The following is a 16,512-nucleotide window of genomic DNA, read 5'->3' as shown; positions in this document are numbered from 1 at the left end:
TACCAGGCGAGAACGTAACTGTCACTGTGTAAGTCCCACCCTTGTTTCTTTTACCAAAATGCAATACTTAACATTTCTCCAAATTAACCTCCACCTGCCACTCCTCAGTCCATTGACCCAATCGATCAAGCTTGCTTTGTAACCTTAGATCATCATCTTTACTGTCCACAGTTGGTGTCATCTGCACACTTACTAATTGTGCCTCTGTGTGGGGACGAAAAGCAACAGGGAAGGCTTGATCTCAGAAATGTTGGAGATTTTGAGAGGGTTATTCCCTCAGACCAGAAAGAGATTGGATTGAACCGAAGAGCGCAAAAGGTTAAGATATTTTCCTGAATTAAATCAGAACTGTGTGAAGCGTATTCAAGTGAATGGTCGATATTGAATTCTGCAAAAAATGAAGGCAGAGAAATAAGGCATGGGGTTGCATAAAGGTTTTTTTCATAATCATTCTTAATATTTTGCCAGGAATGTGCAATGACTGTTTTTCTAAATATAGAGGAGAGAGAGTGACAATGATGCAAGAATATTGTCAGCGTGGCAATGATACAGACGGTCAGCTGAAAGACTCTGGAGAAGTGACTCTACGCTGCCACTTTTTATTTTAAATTAATCACCGGTGGTTTTTATTTTTAAATTAATCCCTGGCTCCCCAAAGGCTAATCTTCTTTCAATATGACCGTCATAGACAGCAATAAATTATAAACCAGTAAGCTTCAAGTGCCTTGTGCCACAGTGGGAGTATTCCTTGCCTCAATATTGAGGGGTCCTGAGTTCAAACCCTCACCTTCTCTAGAGTCATAGAGATGTACAGCATGGAAACAGACCCTTTGGTCCAACTCATCCATGCCGACCACACATCCTAAATTAATCTAGTCCCATTTGCCAGCACTTGGCCCATATCCCTCCAAACCCTTCCTATTCATATACCCATCCAGATGCCTTTTAAATGCTGTAACTCTACCAGCCTCCACCACATCCTCTGGCAGCTCATTCCATACACGCAACACCCTCTGTGTGAAAAAGTTGCCCCTCAGGTCCCTTTTAAATCTTTCCCCTTTCACCTTACACCTCCAGTTTTGGATCCCGTACTCTGGGGAAAAGACCTTGTCTATTCACCTTATCCATGATCTTATAAATCTCTATAAGGTCACCCCCCACTTAGCCTTCAATGCTCCATTGAAATTAGCCCCGACCTATTCAGCCTCACCCATAGCTCAAACCCTCCCGCAGCCCTGCAAAAGCCCTGCAAATCTTTTCTGAACACTTTCAAGTTTAACAACATCTTCCTATAACAGGAGACCACAATTTACACAATATTCCAAAAGTGGCCTAACTAATGTCCTCTACAGCTGCAAACTGACAGCTCAACTCAATGCACTGACCAATAAAGGCAAGTGTACCAAACACCTTCTTCCATCCTGTCTATCTGTGACTCCAATTTCAAAGGACTACATACCTGAACCCCAAGATGCCAACAGTGGAAAGAATGGTTGATAACTCCCAGTAGTTGGCAGGGTACATCTCTTAAACCTTGCTAGCTATTGTTAATTTGTACAAGAGTATATAGGCTTGTCTGTCCATCTGTCCGATCCTACTCCAGTAGCCCCCGTATGTTTTAGGACACTTTTGAAAGCTATTTTGGGAGGGCTGGAATACATGAGCAGGAATGTACTGGTGATGCTCCATAAGGTTCTGGTCAGACCGCGTTTGGAATATTGTGAGCTGTTTTGGGCCCCGTATCCAAGGAAGGTCTTTGAGGGGGTCCGGGGAGGTTACACTTTGGGAGGAAGAATAGAGGTGTAGACTATTTTCTAAATGAGGAAAGACTTCAGAAGTCGGAAGCACAAAGGGACTTAGATTTCTCTTAAGGTTGACGTGCAGGTGCAGTTGGCAGTTGATGCAGTGTTAGCATTCATTTCAAGAGGGCTAGAATGGGGTTGAGAAACATGTAAGCCATGATAGAATTATGAAGCTGATGGGCTGAATGGTCTATTTCTGCTTCTGTTGTGGCTTTATTGTCCTCCAGGATCAACAGTTAAGCTCGAGACCACCACCATAGGCCCCTCTCTCGATGACTAGACCAGAGATGCCACTTTTTAAACCCGGTGAACACCTCCTATATCCCTCTGGGGACACATTCAGGGTCATTCATGATCCCTTGACTTGCAGTAGCCTCCATCTGAATTCCGAAAACACTGACTCTGCAAAGCTGCCAGTACCATCCGGTTCTGCTTCCTGACCATTGGTCTTCCTCACTCAACTTCCTCTTCCTATTCACATCTGTGCCGTGGCTATTCCAGTTCAGCCCGTTGAAGTCAACCCATGGAATGGCCTTAATGACTCCTCATTCGGAAAGTCCAGAACAAGCCCCTCGGCCCATTGAGTCAGTACTCTAAATCTACACCGAACCCACTTTCCCACACTCCGCAGCCTCGAATGTTCTGACCCTTTGAGTGATCATCCAAGTACTTTGTAAAGTTTGGGAGGTTTACCCCCTCAACTCCACTCCCAGGCAGTGCATTCCGGACCCCACCAGCCTCCGGGTGCAAATCATTACTTCAAATCCCCCTCTAAACCTCCGGCCTCTCCCTGTGATATTACAAGCTCTTCCTCATTGGTCTGTCAACAAAGGGTCTTTCAAGTCCTCACTTTCTCCTCTTTCAACAATATGTTTGTATAAGGGTGTGAGTGTGCACATCAGTGTGAATCGGTGTATATGTGAGTGCTTGAATGTAACCATTTGTGTGTGTGTGTGTGTCTACGTTTGTGTGACTTACATAATCACGGAATTCTGATAGTGTGGGATCAGGCCATTTGGCCCATAAAGTCCATACTGATCCCTCTGCAGAATGGCTCACCCAAATCCAACCCCCTCACCCTATCTCTGTAACGCTGTATTTCCCATGGCCAATCCACCCCAACCTGCACATCTTTGGACCGTGGGAGGAAACCGGAGCACCCGGAGGAAACCCACACAGACACGGGGAGAATGTGCAAATTTCACACAGACAGTTCACGTGGGTGGAATTGAACCCGGCAACTGAGTGAACTCAGTCCCTCTTTGGACCGTGGGAGGAAACCGGAGCACCCGGAGGAAACCCACACAGACACAGGGAGAGTGTGCAGACTTCACACAGACAGTTCACGTGAGTGGAATTGAACCCGGGTCCCTGGCACTGTGAGGTAGTAGTGCTAACCACTTTGATGCATATGTGTGTCAGTCTGAGAGTGTGTAGGTGAGTTTGTGTAAGTGTGTGTGTATGTGTGGGTGAGTGTGTGTATGGGTGAGTGCATGTGTATGTGTATGTGTGTGCATATGAGTGTATGTGTGGGTGAGAGTGTGTGACTGTGTGAGTGTGTAAGTGGGAATGTGTGTCTAAGTGTATGTGTGTTTCTGAGTGTGTGTGTGTGTATGTGTGAATGTTTTTGTCTGTGTGTGACTGTGTGTGTTTTTGAGTGTGTGTGTGTTAGTTAGGGACTGAGTTCACTCAGTTGCCTGGACAGCTGCTTTGCAATGCAGCACGACACCAACAGTTTCAATTCCCGTACTGGCTGAGGTCACCCTTGAATACTCTCCTTCTCGATCTCTCGCTCTCGCCCTGAGGTTGGACTGTGTTTGAGTGTCTAAAACTCTCATCCTCCCTGCCAGTCATATTGCTAAATAACACAAGATGCAGGCTAAGATTGGAAAAGTGGTGTGTTGCAGAGAGAGCTGGGGCAATGTGTGCACAGATTATTGAAGGACAGAGGCTGGTTGGGGGGAACCGGGGTGGAGGGGGAGAGAGATCGAGAGAGAGAGAGAGAGAGAGAGTGCAGTTAATAAAAGACACAGCCTCCTCAGATTAATTGTGGTGTGGAACTGCTGCTGAAGGGACAGGCACGTGCGGAATGGGAAGAGAATAGATCACATGGGATGTCACAAGAATCCAAGACGTTTTTCCCCGGAGTCGAAACTGTATGTTCCTCAGAAGCTAGTGGTTTCACGCATCGCAGTTTCATCTCCCTCACATCAGGGAGAGAGAAAGAGGAAAGCGAGAATGCGTGGTCCCCTCGGGGTGAAGGTTACCATGAGCGGCACCCAGCTCCTCCTCCTCCTCCTCCTCCTCCAGGCGATGGGTGAGTGACTCCCTCATGTGCTCAGTTGCTTCCTGGTCAAAATCCTGGCCGCGGATCTCCAGATCCCTGTTCGAAATCTGCCGGGCCATTTAACATGGAGGTAGTGGCTACTGTGGGGTTTAATAACTGTGAGACATGAGGGGACTCACTTTGGCAGGAGGAAGAGAGGAGCAGAAGATTATTGCATCGGAGAACGACCGCGGAAAGCCACAGGCTCAGGGGGATTTAGTGGAGACCACATCTGTGAGTCACAGAAAATGCTAGGATCCAGTTCAGTGGGTCACAGGAAGGCAAATGGTCTTTGTTTCAAAGGGAATAGGGTAAAAAAGTTGGAAGGCTTTTCTAAAACACTTCAAGGCACGAGTCAGACCAGAGCTGGGATACGGTGAGGAATATTATGGCCTTGTATCCAAGAAAAGATAGACTGGGCATCGGAGGCAGTACAGAGTAGGTTCACTCCGCCGATTGCAGGTACAGAGAGACTGTCTGATGAGGGAGAGTTTGAGTCAGTTCTCATTGGAGACTGGAAGAGTGAGAGGTGACCTGATTGAAGACTTTCAGATGACTTGATTTGAGAGTAAATGAGGGAGAGAGCTTTGTTTCCCCTCACAGTGTGGGAGAGTCTGGGACCAAAGGGACATTGTTTGTGAATAAGGGGGAAGACAGAGATGGGGAGGGATGGCTCCTCTCCGAGGGGGGAGGGGAATCTGTGGAATTCTTTTCCATAGAAGGCTGTTAAGGTTGGGTCGGTGAGTATATCTGAGATAATCAAGAAGAGAAATCAGGCTGGGAGGTGGGGGGAGTGCAAGATGATCAGGTCAGTTGTGATCCAATTGAAAACTGGAGCAGATTTGGTGGACTAAACAGTCAGGTTGACTGGGTGTACGGTAGGACAGACTGAGAGACAGCAGTCACTAAAGCACACAGCACCCTTGGATTTATTCATCGAGTCATAGAGATGTACAGCACATTTCATCCTTCGGTCCAAACCTCGTCCATAGCGACCAGATACCCGAATCTAATCTAGTCCCATTTGTCAGCACTTGGTCCATATCCCTATAAACTCTTTCGATTCATGTACCCATCCAGATGCCTTTTAAATGTTGTAATTGTACCAGAGTCCACCACTTCCTCTGGCAGCTCATTCCATACACGTACCACCCTCTGTGTGAAAAAGTTGCCCCTTAGGTCCCTTTTATATCTTGCCCCTCTCACCCTAAACCTATGCCCTCTACTTCTGGACTCCCCCACCCAAGGGAAAATACTTTGTCTATTTGTCCTATCCATGTCCCTCATCATTTTATATCATGTGCTTTCTCTCTTTGTCTTTCTCTCTTTTAAAAGTGCCGTTGTTTTGACTTCTTTTCTTTCCAAAGTTCCAAAACAATGCAATGGAATATAAAACAGTAAGTGCTGCTCCTGGAATTTGAGGAAATCACCTACAATATCTGAAAAAAGGAGCAGCTCTTATACTCACAATTTTTTTCCCATCCTCCATCTTGGATTGCCCAGAATTGTCCTAGGGGTGCCGAATCTGAGAGCAGGGAGATGATGCCGAACTTGTGCAAGTCACTCGTTAGACCTGAGCTGGAGTATTGTGTACAGTGCGGGCACCACATTATAGGGAAGATGGGACCATACTGGGGAGACGGAGAGAGAGAGAGTGAGACAGGGAGAGGGACTGAGAGAGAGAAAGAAAGAGAGCGTGAGAGAGAGAGAGAGAGAGAGACAGAGAGAGAGGGACAGAGAGAGATAAAAAGAGCTGGAAAGTGAGACTAACAAAGAGCGACAGTGACAGAGTGACAGAGGGAGGGGAGACAGAGAGAGAAACAGTGAGAGAGAGAGAGTGACAATGAGACAGAACGAGCGAGAGAAAGAGACAGGAAGATAGGGAGGGAGAGAGAGAGAGGGAGACAGAGAAAGACAGAGAGGGAGAAAGAGACAGAGAGAGAGAGAGACAGACAGACAGGCAGACAGAGAGACTGAGAGAGTGCAGAAATGATTTACAATAAGGGTCCCAGGGATGAGAAACTCCGGCAATAAGGATTGATTGAAAAAAATGGGGACTGTTCGCCCTGGGAGAGGAGAAGGCTGAGAGAGGGAGATCCAGCAAGGTTTTCAAAATCACAAAGGAGAAGGGGGAGGGGGCTGGAGAGAGATGATACAGAGAAGCTGTCCTCGCTTGGAAAAGGAACACGAATGAGAAAGGGAACGGGAGGGGCAAAGATTTCAAGTGAGGTATAAACGGAATGAGGGAGGGGTTGGGAAAATTAAGGAAAAAATGTTCCCACCCAGCAAATTGTTAGGGTGTGGCATGTACTGCCTGGAAATGTGCTGGGAGCAGGATAAATGGAGAGGGGGCATTGGATAGAAATGGGGTGTGGAGGGATGGGGGATGGAGTGAAAACAGGGGGTTGGTGATGGGGGATGGAGTGAAAACAGGGGATTGGTGATGGGGGATGGAGTGAAAACAGGGGATTGGTGATGGGGGATGGAGTGAAAACAGGGGGTTGGTGATGGGGGATGGAGTGAAAACAGGGGATTGGTGATGGGGGATGGAGTGAAAACAGGGGATTGGTGATGGGGGATGGAGTGAAAACAGGGGGTTGGTGATGGGGGATGGAGTGAAAACAGGGGATTGGTGATGGGGGATGGAGTGAAAACAGGGGGTTGGTGATGGGGGATGGAGTGAAAACAGGGGATTGGTGATGGGGGATGGAGTGAAAACAGGGGATTGGTGATGGGGGATGGAGTGAAAACAGGGGATTGGTGATGGGGGATGGAGTGAAAACAGGGGATTGGTGATGGGGGATGGAGTGAAAACAGGGGGTTGGTGATGGGGGATGGAGTGAAAACAGGGGGTTGGTGATGGGGGATGGAGTGAAAACAGGGGATTGGTGATGGGGGATGGAGTGAAAACAGGGGATTGGTGATGGGGGATGGAGTGAAAACAGGGGGTTGGTGATGGGGGATGGAGTGAAAACAGGGGGTTGGTGATGGGGGATGGAGTGAAAACAGGGGATTGGTGATGGGGGATGGAGTGAAAACAGGGGATTGGTGATGGGGGATGGAGTGAAAACAGGGGATTGGTGATGGGGGATGGAGTGAAAACAGGGGATTGGTGATGGGGGATGGAGTGAAAACAGGGGATTGGTGATGGGGGATGGAGTGAAAACAGGGGGTTGGTGATGGGGGATGGAGTGAAAACAGGGGGTTGGTGATGGGGGATGGAGTGAAAACAGGGGATTGGTGATGGGGGATGGAGTGAAAACAGGGGGTTGGTGATGGGGGATGGATGACAGAACCAATGTTGGTGCAATTGGTTAACCAGTCTCCCCCCCCCCCGTTCCATCGCACTTCCCCATCTCGTCTGAGATCTAACCTTTTCGCTGTTTTCTCTTGCAGTGTTCCAGGATTCACAGCAGGCAATTGAATCTCAAGGTCAGTGACATTACTACAATCAGTGAAAAAAAATTACATTAATTTTTCTGATGCAAACTCTCCACCATTGTACACGTGAAGGTTTCCAAGTGGACATCAAACTCCGTACTGGACCTCATCTTCCAGATTTCAGAATCCGTCCCCTCTCCCTGTCCCATCCTGACCTCAATGGCCCTCAAATATCCGTGTATTCCAATTCCCATTTCCCCAACCCTTGGCCCACAGCCTTGGCAACACAGGTAGCCATTGAACTCCTTCTCTAATGCAATGAGAGTGTCTGCCTCTCCCACTCTTACAGGTGGTGAGTTCGTCTGAGCAAAAATGTTGCCCCTCACCACCTCCTGCCTCTTCCCTTCAAGCTATCTTTCCCCCTCCTCCCCTCAGTCATTGATCCTTACATCAAGGGACGGCATGTTTCTATGTGCCTACTCTATTGATGCCCCCTGCATCACTTTATACATCTTAATCATGTTCCTCCCCTCCCCTCCCTCTCTCAATCTCCCCTGCTTGAGGGGAAATAACCCCAGTCTATCCAATCTCTCTCCATCACTAAAACTCTCCACCGTCCTCCCTGCCTCCCAAGGGAGACAGAGAGAGGGAGAGCAGGAGAGACATTGACGGAGAGTGAGAGGTAGAGTGTCAAAAAGAGTGACAAATGGCTGAAGAGAGAGAGGAAGGGAGAGGGTTGGAAGGAAAGAAAGACAGACAGAGATGCAGACAGAGACAGAGAGAGGGACAGAGCCAGAGGCTGTGAGAGACAGGGTGAGAGAGAGAGAGATATAGAGAGACAGAAAGAGACATAGAGAAATAGAGAGAAAGGGTGAGAAAGAGAGAGTGATAGACAGAGGGTATGAGAAAGGGACAGAGAGAGAGAGAGAGGGAAAGAGAGAGGTGAGAAAGAGAGAGAAAGGCAGGAGAGAGGGGGAGAGATGAGAGGGACTGAAAGGGTAGGAAAGAGAGAGAGAGATAGAGAGCGCGGAAAGAGAGACACAACGTGAGGTGGACAGACAGACACAGAGATAGAGACAGAGAATGACAGACAGAGACAGAGATAGAGAGACAGATAGGTAGACAGAGAGAGACAGAGAGATAGATGCAGTGAGAGAGACAGAGAAAACATGGAGAGACAGAGAGGCAGATAGAGAGACATAGACAGAGCGAGAGAGAGACAGAGACAGAGACACAAAGACAGACAGAGACAGAGAGAGAGAGAGACAGAGACAGATAGAAGCCATTGTTTTTGTTCCTTGCCCCTCATTCCCCTCCCGTTCTCGTTCTAGTGAGGCTGAGTGACGGCCCGACCCCGTGCTCTGGGAGAGTGGAGGTTTACCACTCGGGAGAGTGGGGCACCGTGTGTGATGACAACTGGGGCATTGAAGATGCCAGGGTGGTGTGTCACCAACTTGGGTGTGGCCCTGCCATCTCGGCGCCCAGGGGTGGGTATTACACAATTGGCACTGGAAAGATCTGGATGGACGAAGTCCGGTGTCGGGGTACGGAGCTCCAACTGTCCACCTGCTTATTTCAAGGTTGGAAAAAACACAATTGCAACCACAACGAAGACGCTGGAGTGACCTGTCAAGAAGGAGGTAAGATGTCACTCTCTATTTTCACACTTAGTCTCAGGCTAGTGTGTTCATGCCACCCCAACGCCAAGCAATGACCATCCAAACTGAGAGAGAATCTAACCATTAACCCCAAGATGTTCAATGGTGTTACCATTACTGAAACCCCCACTATCAACATCCTGGGGGTTACCATTGAGAGAGAATCTAACCATCGCCCCCTTGACATTCAACGGTGTTATCATCACTGGATTCCCCCCACTATCAACATCCTGGGGGTTACCATTGAGAGAAAATCTAATCATCGCCCCCTTGACATTCGATCATGTTACCATCACTGAATCCCCCCCCCACCATCAACATCCTGGCAGTTACCAGTGACAGAGAATCTAACCATCATTCCCTTGACATTCAATGGTGTTACCATCACTGAAACCCCCACTATCAACATCCTGGGGGTTACCAGTGGAGAGAAACCAACCATCACCCCCTTGACATTCAATGGAGTTTTCATCACTGAGTCACCTCCCTGATCTTAATCTTTCAGCTAATAAAGGCAAATATCCCCTTACACCTTCTTATCTACTTGGCCTGATACCTTAAGGGACCAGTGTACATGGACACTGAGGTCCTTCTGATCCTCAATGCTTCCCAGGGTCCCATCGTGTATTCCCTTGCCTCGTTTGTTGTGCCCAAGTGCATTGCCTCACGTTGATCTCCACTTTACCCCGAGGGTCTATGGGCAAGGTTAGCTCAGATGGATGTTTTTTGCAATACGGAGAGACACCAACAGCGTGGGTTCAATCTCTGCATCGACTGAGGTTACCCTAAAGGGCCCATTTCCTCACTCTTGCTATGGGGCAGACCAAACCCCCTCAAAACCTACCGAGGAGACAGCCTAACACTTATCTCATTTACAGGGAAGTGTAAAGTGCTGTGTTCCAGCTGTGATTCAGTTGGCCACACTATTTGGCTTTAAGTAAAACACACTTTATTCTGACACCCCAAGTAAAAGAATTGGCAGAACTTTATTGAAAAACTTCACAAGATAACGTGTTATATTTAACTCATCAACACTCCCAGCATCCCATAAACACGTCCTTGGGAAAGGCAGGTTCAGTGAGACAGATTTCCCTCACTTTGCTGCCTCTTCCAGTCCAGGAGAAGGAAGGATGAACCTAACAGCGAGAGAGGGAACTCAAACTCTGTTTTTTCAGCAGCAGAGAGAGAGAGTTGTATCTAGCAGCTTCAACCCCTGATTTCGAAATTGGAAGCAAAGACCCTCAGGTTAAACCACCCCTAGTCCACTCTCCACCTCTCTCTCTCTCTCTCTCTCGAGCCCGTGGGAACTTGTCTCTCTCAACGCAAGCATTTCCCGACGCGTCCTTTGGTTTTATTCGTGTGCAGAATGTGTGGGCATTGCTGGTTGGGCCATGCTGGTTGGGCCAGCATTTATTGCCCAGAGGGGGCAGTAAAGAGTCAACTGACCTAGCTAAGAGACTGGATTCGTGTGTAGGCCCAGATCAGATACAGACGGCAAATTCCTGTCCCTGATAGGCACTGGTGAACCAGACAGGTTTCTTTCCCGACAATGGATTCATGAATTCCAGATTCTCCATTGAATTTGAATTCCAACATGGCGGGGGCTCCCCTGGATGTCACCCAGTTTTTTTCACGGAGATTCGGACTGTCTCACACCCTGTTTCCCCCTTTTTCTCCCCTCCCCACCGAGATAATTTTTCCGTCCCTCAATCTCTCTGAAGCTCAACGATCCGATGCCCCTGGTGGGGAGTAATGTGGAATTCAGGTGCACAGCTCTGGAGGGATACAGTAGGGGACGCTTTGGAACAGCGAAAGTTTTCCCCATGATCCATTGGCAAGTGGTGGCAGCCGGGACCCGCAGCGTCAACGTCTGGCTGGGGAAGATGGCCCTGCTCCACACGGGCAACTACACGTGCCTCAATAAAGCAACTGCCGGTGGGAACGGGCAATGTTTCCTGCCCAGCAAGACCGTGCGACTCTGAGTGGTGCATAAGTCCTGGTCATCGGGAGGCGCCACGCTCTCTGGACATTGTAAAGGAGGTGTTCTATGAAGACAAGGGGATTGCTACAGCACCAAGTGCCACAATTGCGGTACCCGCTAGACATAGAAGTCGAAAGGTCCCCCCTTTGTTCCCACACTCTCGGTTTCCGGTCCACCCACCCCCGCCATTGCATTAACCCCCTCTTCCCGCATTTCCCCTCGTCGAAAACCTTCGGAAAGGCCAATGGGCAGAACTGGATGAGGGAGCAAAGGACAAATGAGGAAGATTATGGAGAGCTCAAACGCCAGCAGAGGTTGGAATTTTCCAGAGAGTGATTTCCAATCGGGACAGAAAGGGAAATCTGAGAAGGGGAATTGGACTTCCCAGTCTGGGATGGGAATGAGGGATTCAATGGACTCTCACTGGCTGGGAATGAACTCCATTTGTCTATCCTGCATAGTGAAAGGGGTAGTACAGAGGAACAGACAGCAGTTACTAAAGCACACAGCACCCTTGGATTTATTCATAGGGGTGTAGAGTCCGAGAACAGGGAGGTGATGCTGAACTTACACAAGACACTTGTTAGAGCTCAGCTAGCATGCTGTACACAGTCATGGGCACTACATTATAGGGAAGATGGGAATGTATTGGGGACGGAGTGAGAGAATGAGTGAGGCAGAGAGAGAACGACTGATATAAAGAGGGAGGGAGAGAGAGACACACACAGGGATAGAGATAAGCGTGAAGGACAGAGTGTGAGTGACAGAGACAGAGTCAGAAAGAAAATCATAGATTCCCAACAGTGCGGAAACAGGCCCTTCAGCCCAACAAGTCCACACCAACCCTCCGAAGAGTAACCCATCTTCCTACCCTATATTTACCTCTGACTAATGCACCTAACCTGCACATCCCTGAACACTATGGGCAATTTAGCATGGCCAATCCTAATCATACCCTAACCTGTACATCTTTGGACTGTGGAAGGAAAGCCACACAGACAGAGGGAGAATGTGCAAAACTCTCCACGGTACTCCGGGTGCGGAAACGCCAATTCCTTGTATATTTGCAACAACAGCTTCCCTGCTTTTATCCTCCACGCTTACTTTCTGCACTCTGTTGCTGGCGCCTATCTGTGTTGTTTCATTTTCTGTCCACTGTGTAATTCCGAGAGTCTGTTTCTGAAGGTTTCTCATGTTCTTCTTTCAGAGCCACTGGCCCGGCCGGAGATTACGGCCGCTCCCTCGTACCCGGCGTATCTGGTGGGAGAAAATGTCACCCTGACGTGTGTAATCCCAAACCGTTTCACCCCTGTTCACATCCAGTTTCTGAAAGACTCTGCCCTCGTCACCAGCAGCACTGGGAACCAGCGGCGATTCACCCACAGTGTCCTCCACCTCACCTCCATCGATGCGGGGAACTACACGTGTTCCTACCAGACCCAGAAGTATGGACGGTTGCTCTCGTCAGCCCCCAGTCTCCCAGTGAAAATCGCCCTCACTCGTGAGTCTGAATTCCTGCTGTGTTGCACATTGAACACTTTCTGAATCTGATTAACGCAGAAAGAGAGAGACAGAGTTAACGTTTCAGGTTATAAACACTGGAAGTTGCTGGAGAAAGTCAGCAAGTCTGTGGAATGAGATAGAAACAGAGCTAATATGACAGAGAGGCAAGGTGGCTCAGTGGTTAGCACTGCTGCCTCACAGTGCCAGGGGTCAAATCCACCCTTGAGTGACTGTCCATTTGAAGATTGCATGTTCTCCCTATGTCTGTGCAGGTTACACACTTAATGGTAAGGTACTAGGGAATGTTGCTGAACAAAGAGACCTTGGAGTGCAGGTTCATAGCTCCTTGAAAGTGGAGTCACAGGTAGATAAGATAGTGAAGAAGGTGTTTGGTCAGAGTATTGAGTACAGGAGTTGGGAGGTCATGTTGCAGTGTACAGGACTTTGGTTAGGCTAGTGTTGGAATATTGCATGTAATTCTGGTCTCCTTCCTATCGGAAAGATGTTGTGAACCTTGAAAGGGTTCAGAAAAGATTACAAGGATGTTGCCAGGGTTGGAGGGTTTGAGCTACAGGGAGAGGTTGAATAAGCTAGGGCTGTTTTCCCTGGAGCGTTGGAGGCTGAGGGGTAACCTTATAGAGGTTTATAAAATCATGAGGGGCATGGATAGGGTAAATAGGCAAAGTCTTTTCCCTGGGGTGGGGGAGTCCAGAACTAGAGGGCATAGGTTTAGGGTGAGAGGGGAAAGATGTAAAAGAGACCTAAGGGGCAACGTCTTCACTCAGAGGGTGGTACGTGTATGGAACGAGCTGCCAGAGGAAGTGGTGGAGGCTGGTACAATTACAACATTTAAGAGGCATTTGGTTGGGTATATGAATAGGGAGGATTTGGAGGGATATGGGCCGGGTGCTGGCAGGTGGGACGAGATTGGGTTGGGATATTTGGTCAGCATGGATGGGTTGGATCAAAGGGTCTGTTTTCGTGACTCTATGACTATACCTCCGTGTGCTCCAGTTACCTCCCACAGTCCAAAGATGTGCATGAAGGGGTGGATTAATGATGGGGAATTGCCCCAAAGTGTCCAGAGATGTGTAGGTTAGGGCAGATTAGCCACTGGGTAAAGCAGGGTCACATGGATAGGGTAGGATAGGGATGTGTCTGGGTGGGATGTTCTTCAGAAGGTCAGTGCAGACCTGATGCTCACACTATGATTACAGGTTATAAACACAGAGAGTATTGGAGCTGGGAGCAGCCAAAGATAGACTTGGCATCAGAGGCCGTCTACAGAAGGTTCGATTGGCTGATCCCACGTAAGGAGCGACCCTCAGATGAAAAGAGGGTTGAATAGGTCGGCCCTCTCCTCATTCCAGTTCAGGACAATGAGCAGTGACCAGGTTGAAGATTCTTAGGTAACTTGATATGAAGGGCGATGGAGAGAGAAGTTGTTTCTCTTCGTGTGAGAGCCTGGAACAGAGGGGCTCTCCGAGACGGGGAGCGTATCTGTTGAATTCTTTCCTGCAGAGGGCTGTCACGACTGGGGCTTTGAGTGTATATTGAAAGCTGAAATGGAGAGATTATTAATTAGGAAGGGGGAATTGAGGGGGATGGGGGAGAAGTGGGGTTGAGGATGATCAGATCAGCCGTTATCCTATTGAATGGTGGAGCAGGCTCGATGGGCTGAATGGCCTCCTTCTGCTTCTATGTCTCCTGCTGTGATAACACCCTGTCTCTCTCTCTCTCTCTCTCTGATCTTACAGAGCCCCGTGTCAGGCTGGTGAATGGCAGTGACTCATGTTCGGGGAGAGTGGAGGTGCAGTACAACAGAGAGTGGGGGACAGTGTGCGACCGTTCCTGGGACATCTCGGAAGCCAGGGTGGTGTGCCGCCAGCTGGGGTGTGGGTCAGCCGTGGCTGCACTTCCCGGGGCTGGGTTCGGACACGGGTCAGGAACGGTCTGGATGGACGAGGTGTCCTGCGGAGGGACAGAGCCGAGCCTCTGGGCGTGTCCATTCAGTGGATGGGGCCGGGGCAATTGTGGGCACCAGGAAGATGCCAGTGTGGTCTGTAACCCCAGTAAGGAATGTGGGAGGGGGAACCATCTGGAAAAGGGATGGGTGGGGAGTGGGCGGGAGTTACTGTCTCACACACACACACACACTTTCTCACACTCACATTCATCACACCCACACTCACACCCCTCCCTCCACACAGAGTCACGCTCACACACAGACCCAATCATACACTAACACTGGCGTACATTGTCACACTCACACTCATTCACACACTCTCTCCCTCACTCACATTCATTCTCACATATTGTCTCTCTCACATTCTCTCTTTCTCTCATAAATACTCTCCCTCATAAACTCTCTCAAAGTCTCTCTCTCTCTCTCTCTGTCTCAAACCGTCTCTCTTTCACTTTCTTTCTATCATACCCCCTTTCTCGTACTCTCTATCACGGGCTCTCCAGCAGCCTCTCTCTCTCTCACTGTCTTACACACTCTCTCACACTCTTTCACTCTCACACACTCTGTCTCTCACTCACACTCTCTTTCACACACACTGTCACACTCTCTTTTTCTCACACACGCTCTCCCACACACTGTCTCACAGTCCCTCTTTCACAGGCCCTCTCTCACAGGCCCTCTCTCTCTCTCTCTCGCTTTCTCTCACACACACACCCTTTCTTTCTATCTCACACACTCTCTCTCACACTCTTTCTCTTGCACAGTGTCTCTCTCCCACACACAGATGCTCTCTCCCCCCTTTCTCTCTCCGTCTCTCCCCTCTCTCTCTCACACTCCTTCCCTCTCTCTGTCTGTCTCATACAGCCTCTCCCACGATAACCCCAATCTGTGTCCCTTTACAAACCGATGACAACACTCCGTGGTTGGGGAGCGGAGACTGTGATGGACGTGCCCCACAGTGACAGTGGTGAAAGGCTTGGGGGGAGGGGGAAGGGGAGGGGAGTGAATGAGACACTAATCCTGATGCCCTTGTGTCCTCCCTCCCTCCCCCCCCCAGGCTCCCTGCTCCGACCCTTCATCACAATCAAACCGGACATCCCGCTCCACGTGTCTGGGATCCCCCTGGCAATCCAGTGCCTGGCTCCGAAGGGGTACCTTGGGGGCCGCTTCCGCATCCTGAGGGGTACGTCTGTGGCCAAGGAGCACCGGCTGGACCCCGGCAGAAACGGAGCTGTTTTCCTGTACCGTAACGTGAGCACCAGCATCGGGGGGAGCTACAGCTGCCTGTACCAGAGGCTGGTCGCTGGCGTCTGGGTCACCTTCCGGGCCAGCCCCTCCATTCCCATCCGGGTCATAGGTGAGTCACATTTCGGTGCCTTTCGCGTCTCTGTCTTTGGAACCCGCTGTGCCAGCTCTTCCGTCAACGGGGAGACAGGGTGTCGAAGGAGGCGTGGAACCGTAAAATCACATTGGTATTTGCAGGTGCAGCAAGTATTGAAGCAGGCAGCTGAGGGGTGACCTTATCGAGATTTATAAAATCGTGAGGAGCATGGGTAGGGCAAATAGACAAGGTCTTTGCCCCAGGTTGGGGGAGCCAAAAACTTGAGGATATAGGTTTAGGGTGAGAGGGAAAAAGGACCTGAGGGGAAACATTCCCATGTGATATGTGTATGGAATGAGCTGCCAGAGGAGGTAGTGGAGATTGCTGTAATAACAACATTTAAAAAGTACATGAATAGGGAGGATTTAGAGGCATACAGGCCATTCGAAGAAATGATGGAAACACCGAGTCTACACTGATCTTCCGAGGAATGGTCCACTTAGACCCACCCCTCCTATCCCTGGAGCCCTACATTTCCCCTGACTAACCTACCCAGCCTGCACATCACCAGGCA

At 49.4% G+C, this 16,512-nt stretch overlaps 1 protein-coding gene across 1 annotated transcript in view; it reads left to right on the top strand.

Annotated features, from left to right (window-relative positions):
* The first annotated feature begins 3,922 nt into the window (after window positions 1-3,922).
* The window catches only part of LOC140458877 (uncharacterized), a 62,762-nt gene continuing 50,172 nt past the window's right edge, over window positions 3,923-16,512 (top strand). The window contains exons 1-6 of the mRNA XM_072553610.1: window positions 3,923-4,119; window positions 7,525-7,560; window positions 8,841-9,149; window positions 12,356-12,649; window positions 14,409-14,723; window positions 15,675-15,974. Of these exons, the coding sequence (XP_072409711.1) occupies window positions 4,041-4,119; window positions 7,525-7,560; window positions 8,841-9,149; window positions 12,356-12,649; window positions 14,409-14,723; window positions 15,675-15,974 (1,333 nt within the window). The 5' untranslated portion in view covers window positions 3,923-4,040. The remainder of the gene's footprint in view (window positions 4,120-7,524; window positions 7,561-8,840; window positions 9,150-12,355; window positions 12,650-14,408; window positions 14,724-15,674; window positions 15,975-16,512) is intronic.

This window comes from Chiloscyllium punctatum, chromosome 34, assembly GCF_047496795.1.
Source record: "Chiloscyllium punctatum isolate Juve2018m chromosome 34, sChiPun1.3, whole genome shotgun sequence".
Classification (NCBI taxonomy): Eukaryota; Metazoa; Chordata; class Chondrichthyes; order Orectolobiformes; family Hemiscylliidae; genus Chiloscyllium; species Chiloscyllium punctatum.
The sequence above is the reverse complement of the archived record's forward strand: the minus strand, read 5'-3'. Positions and strand labels throughout refer to the sequence as shown.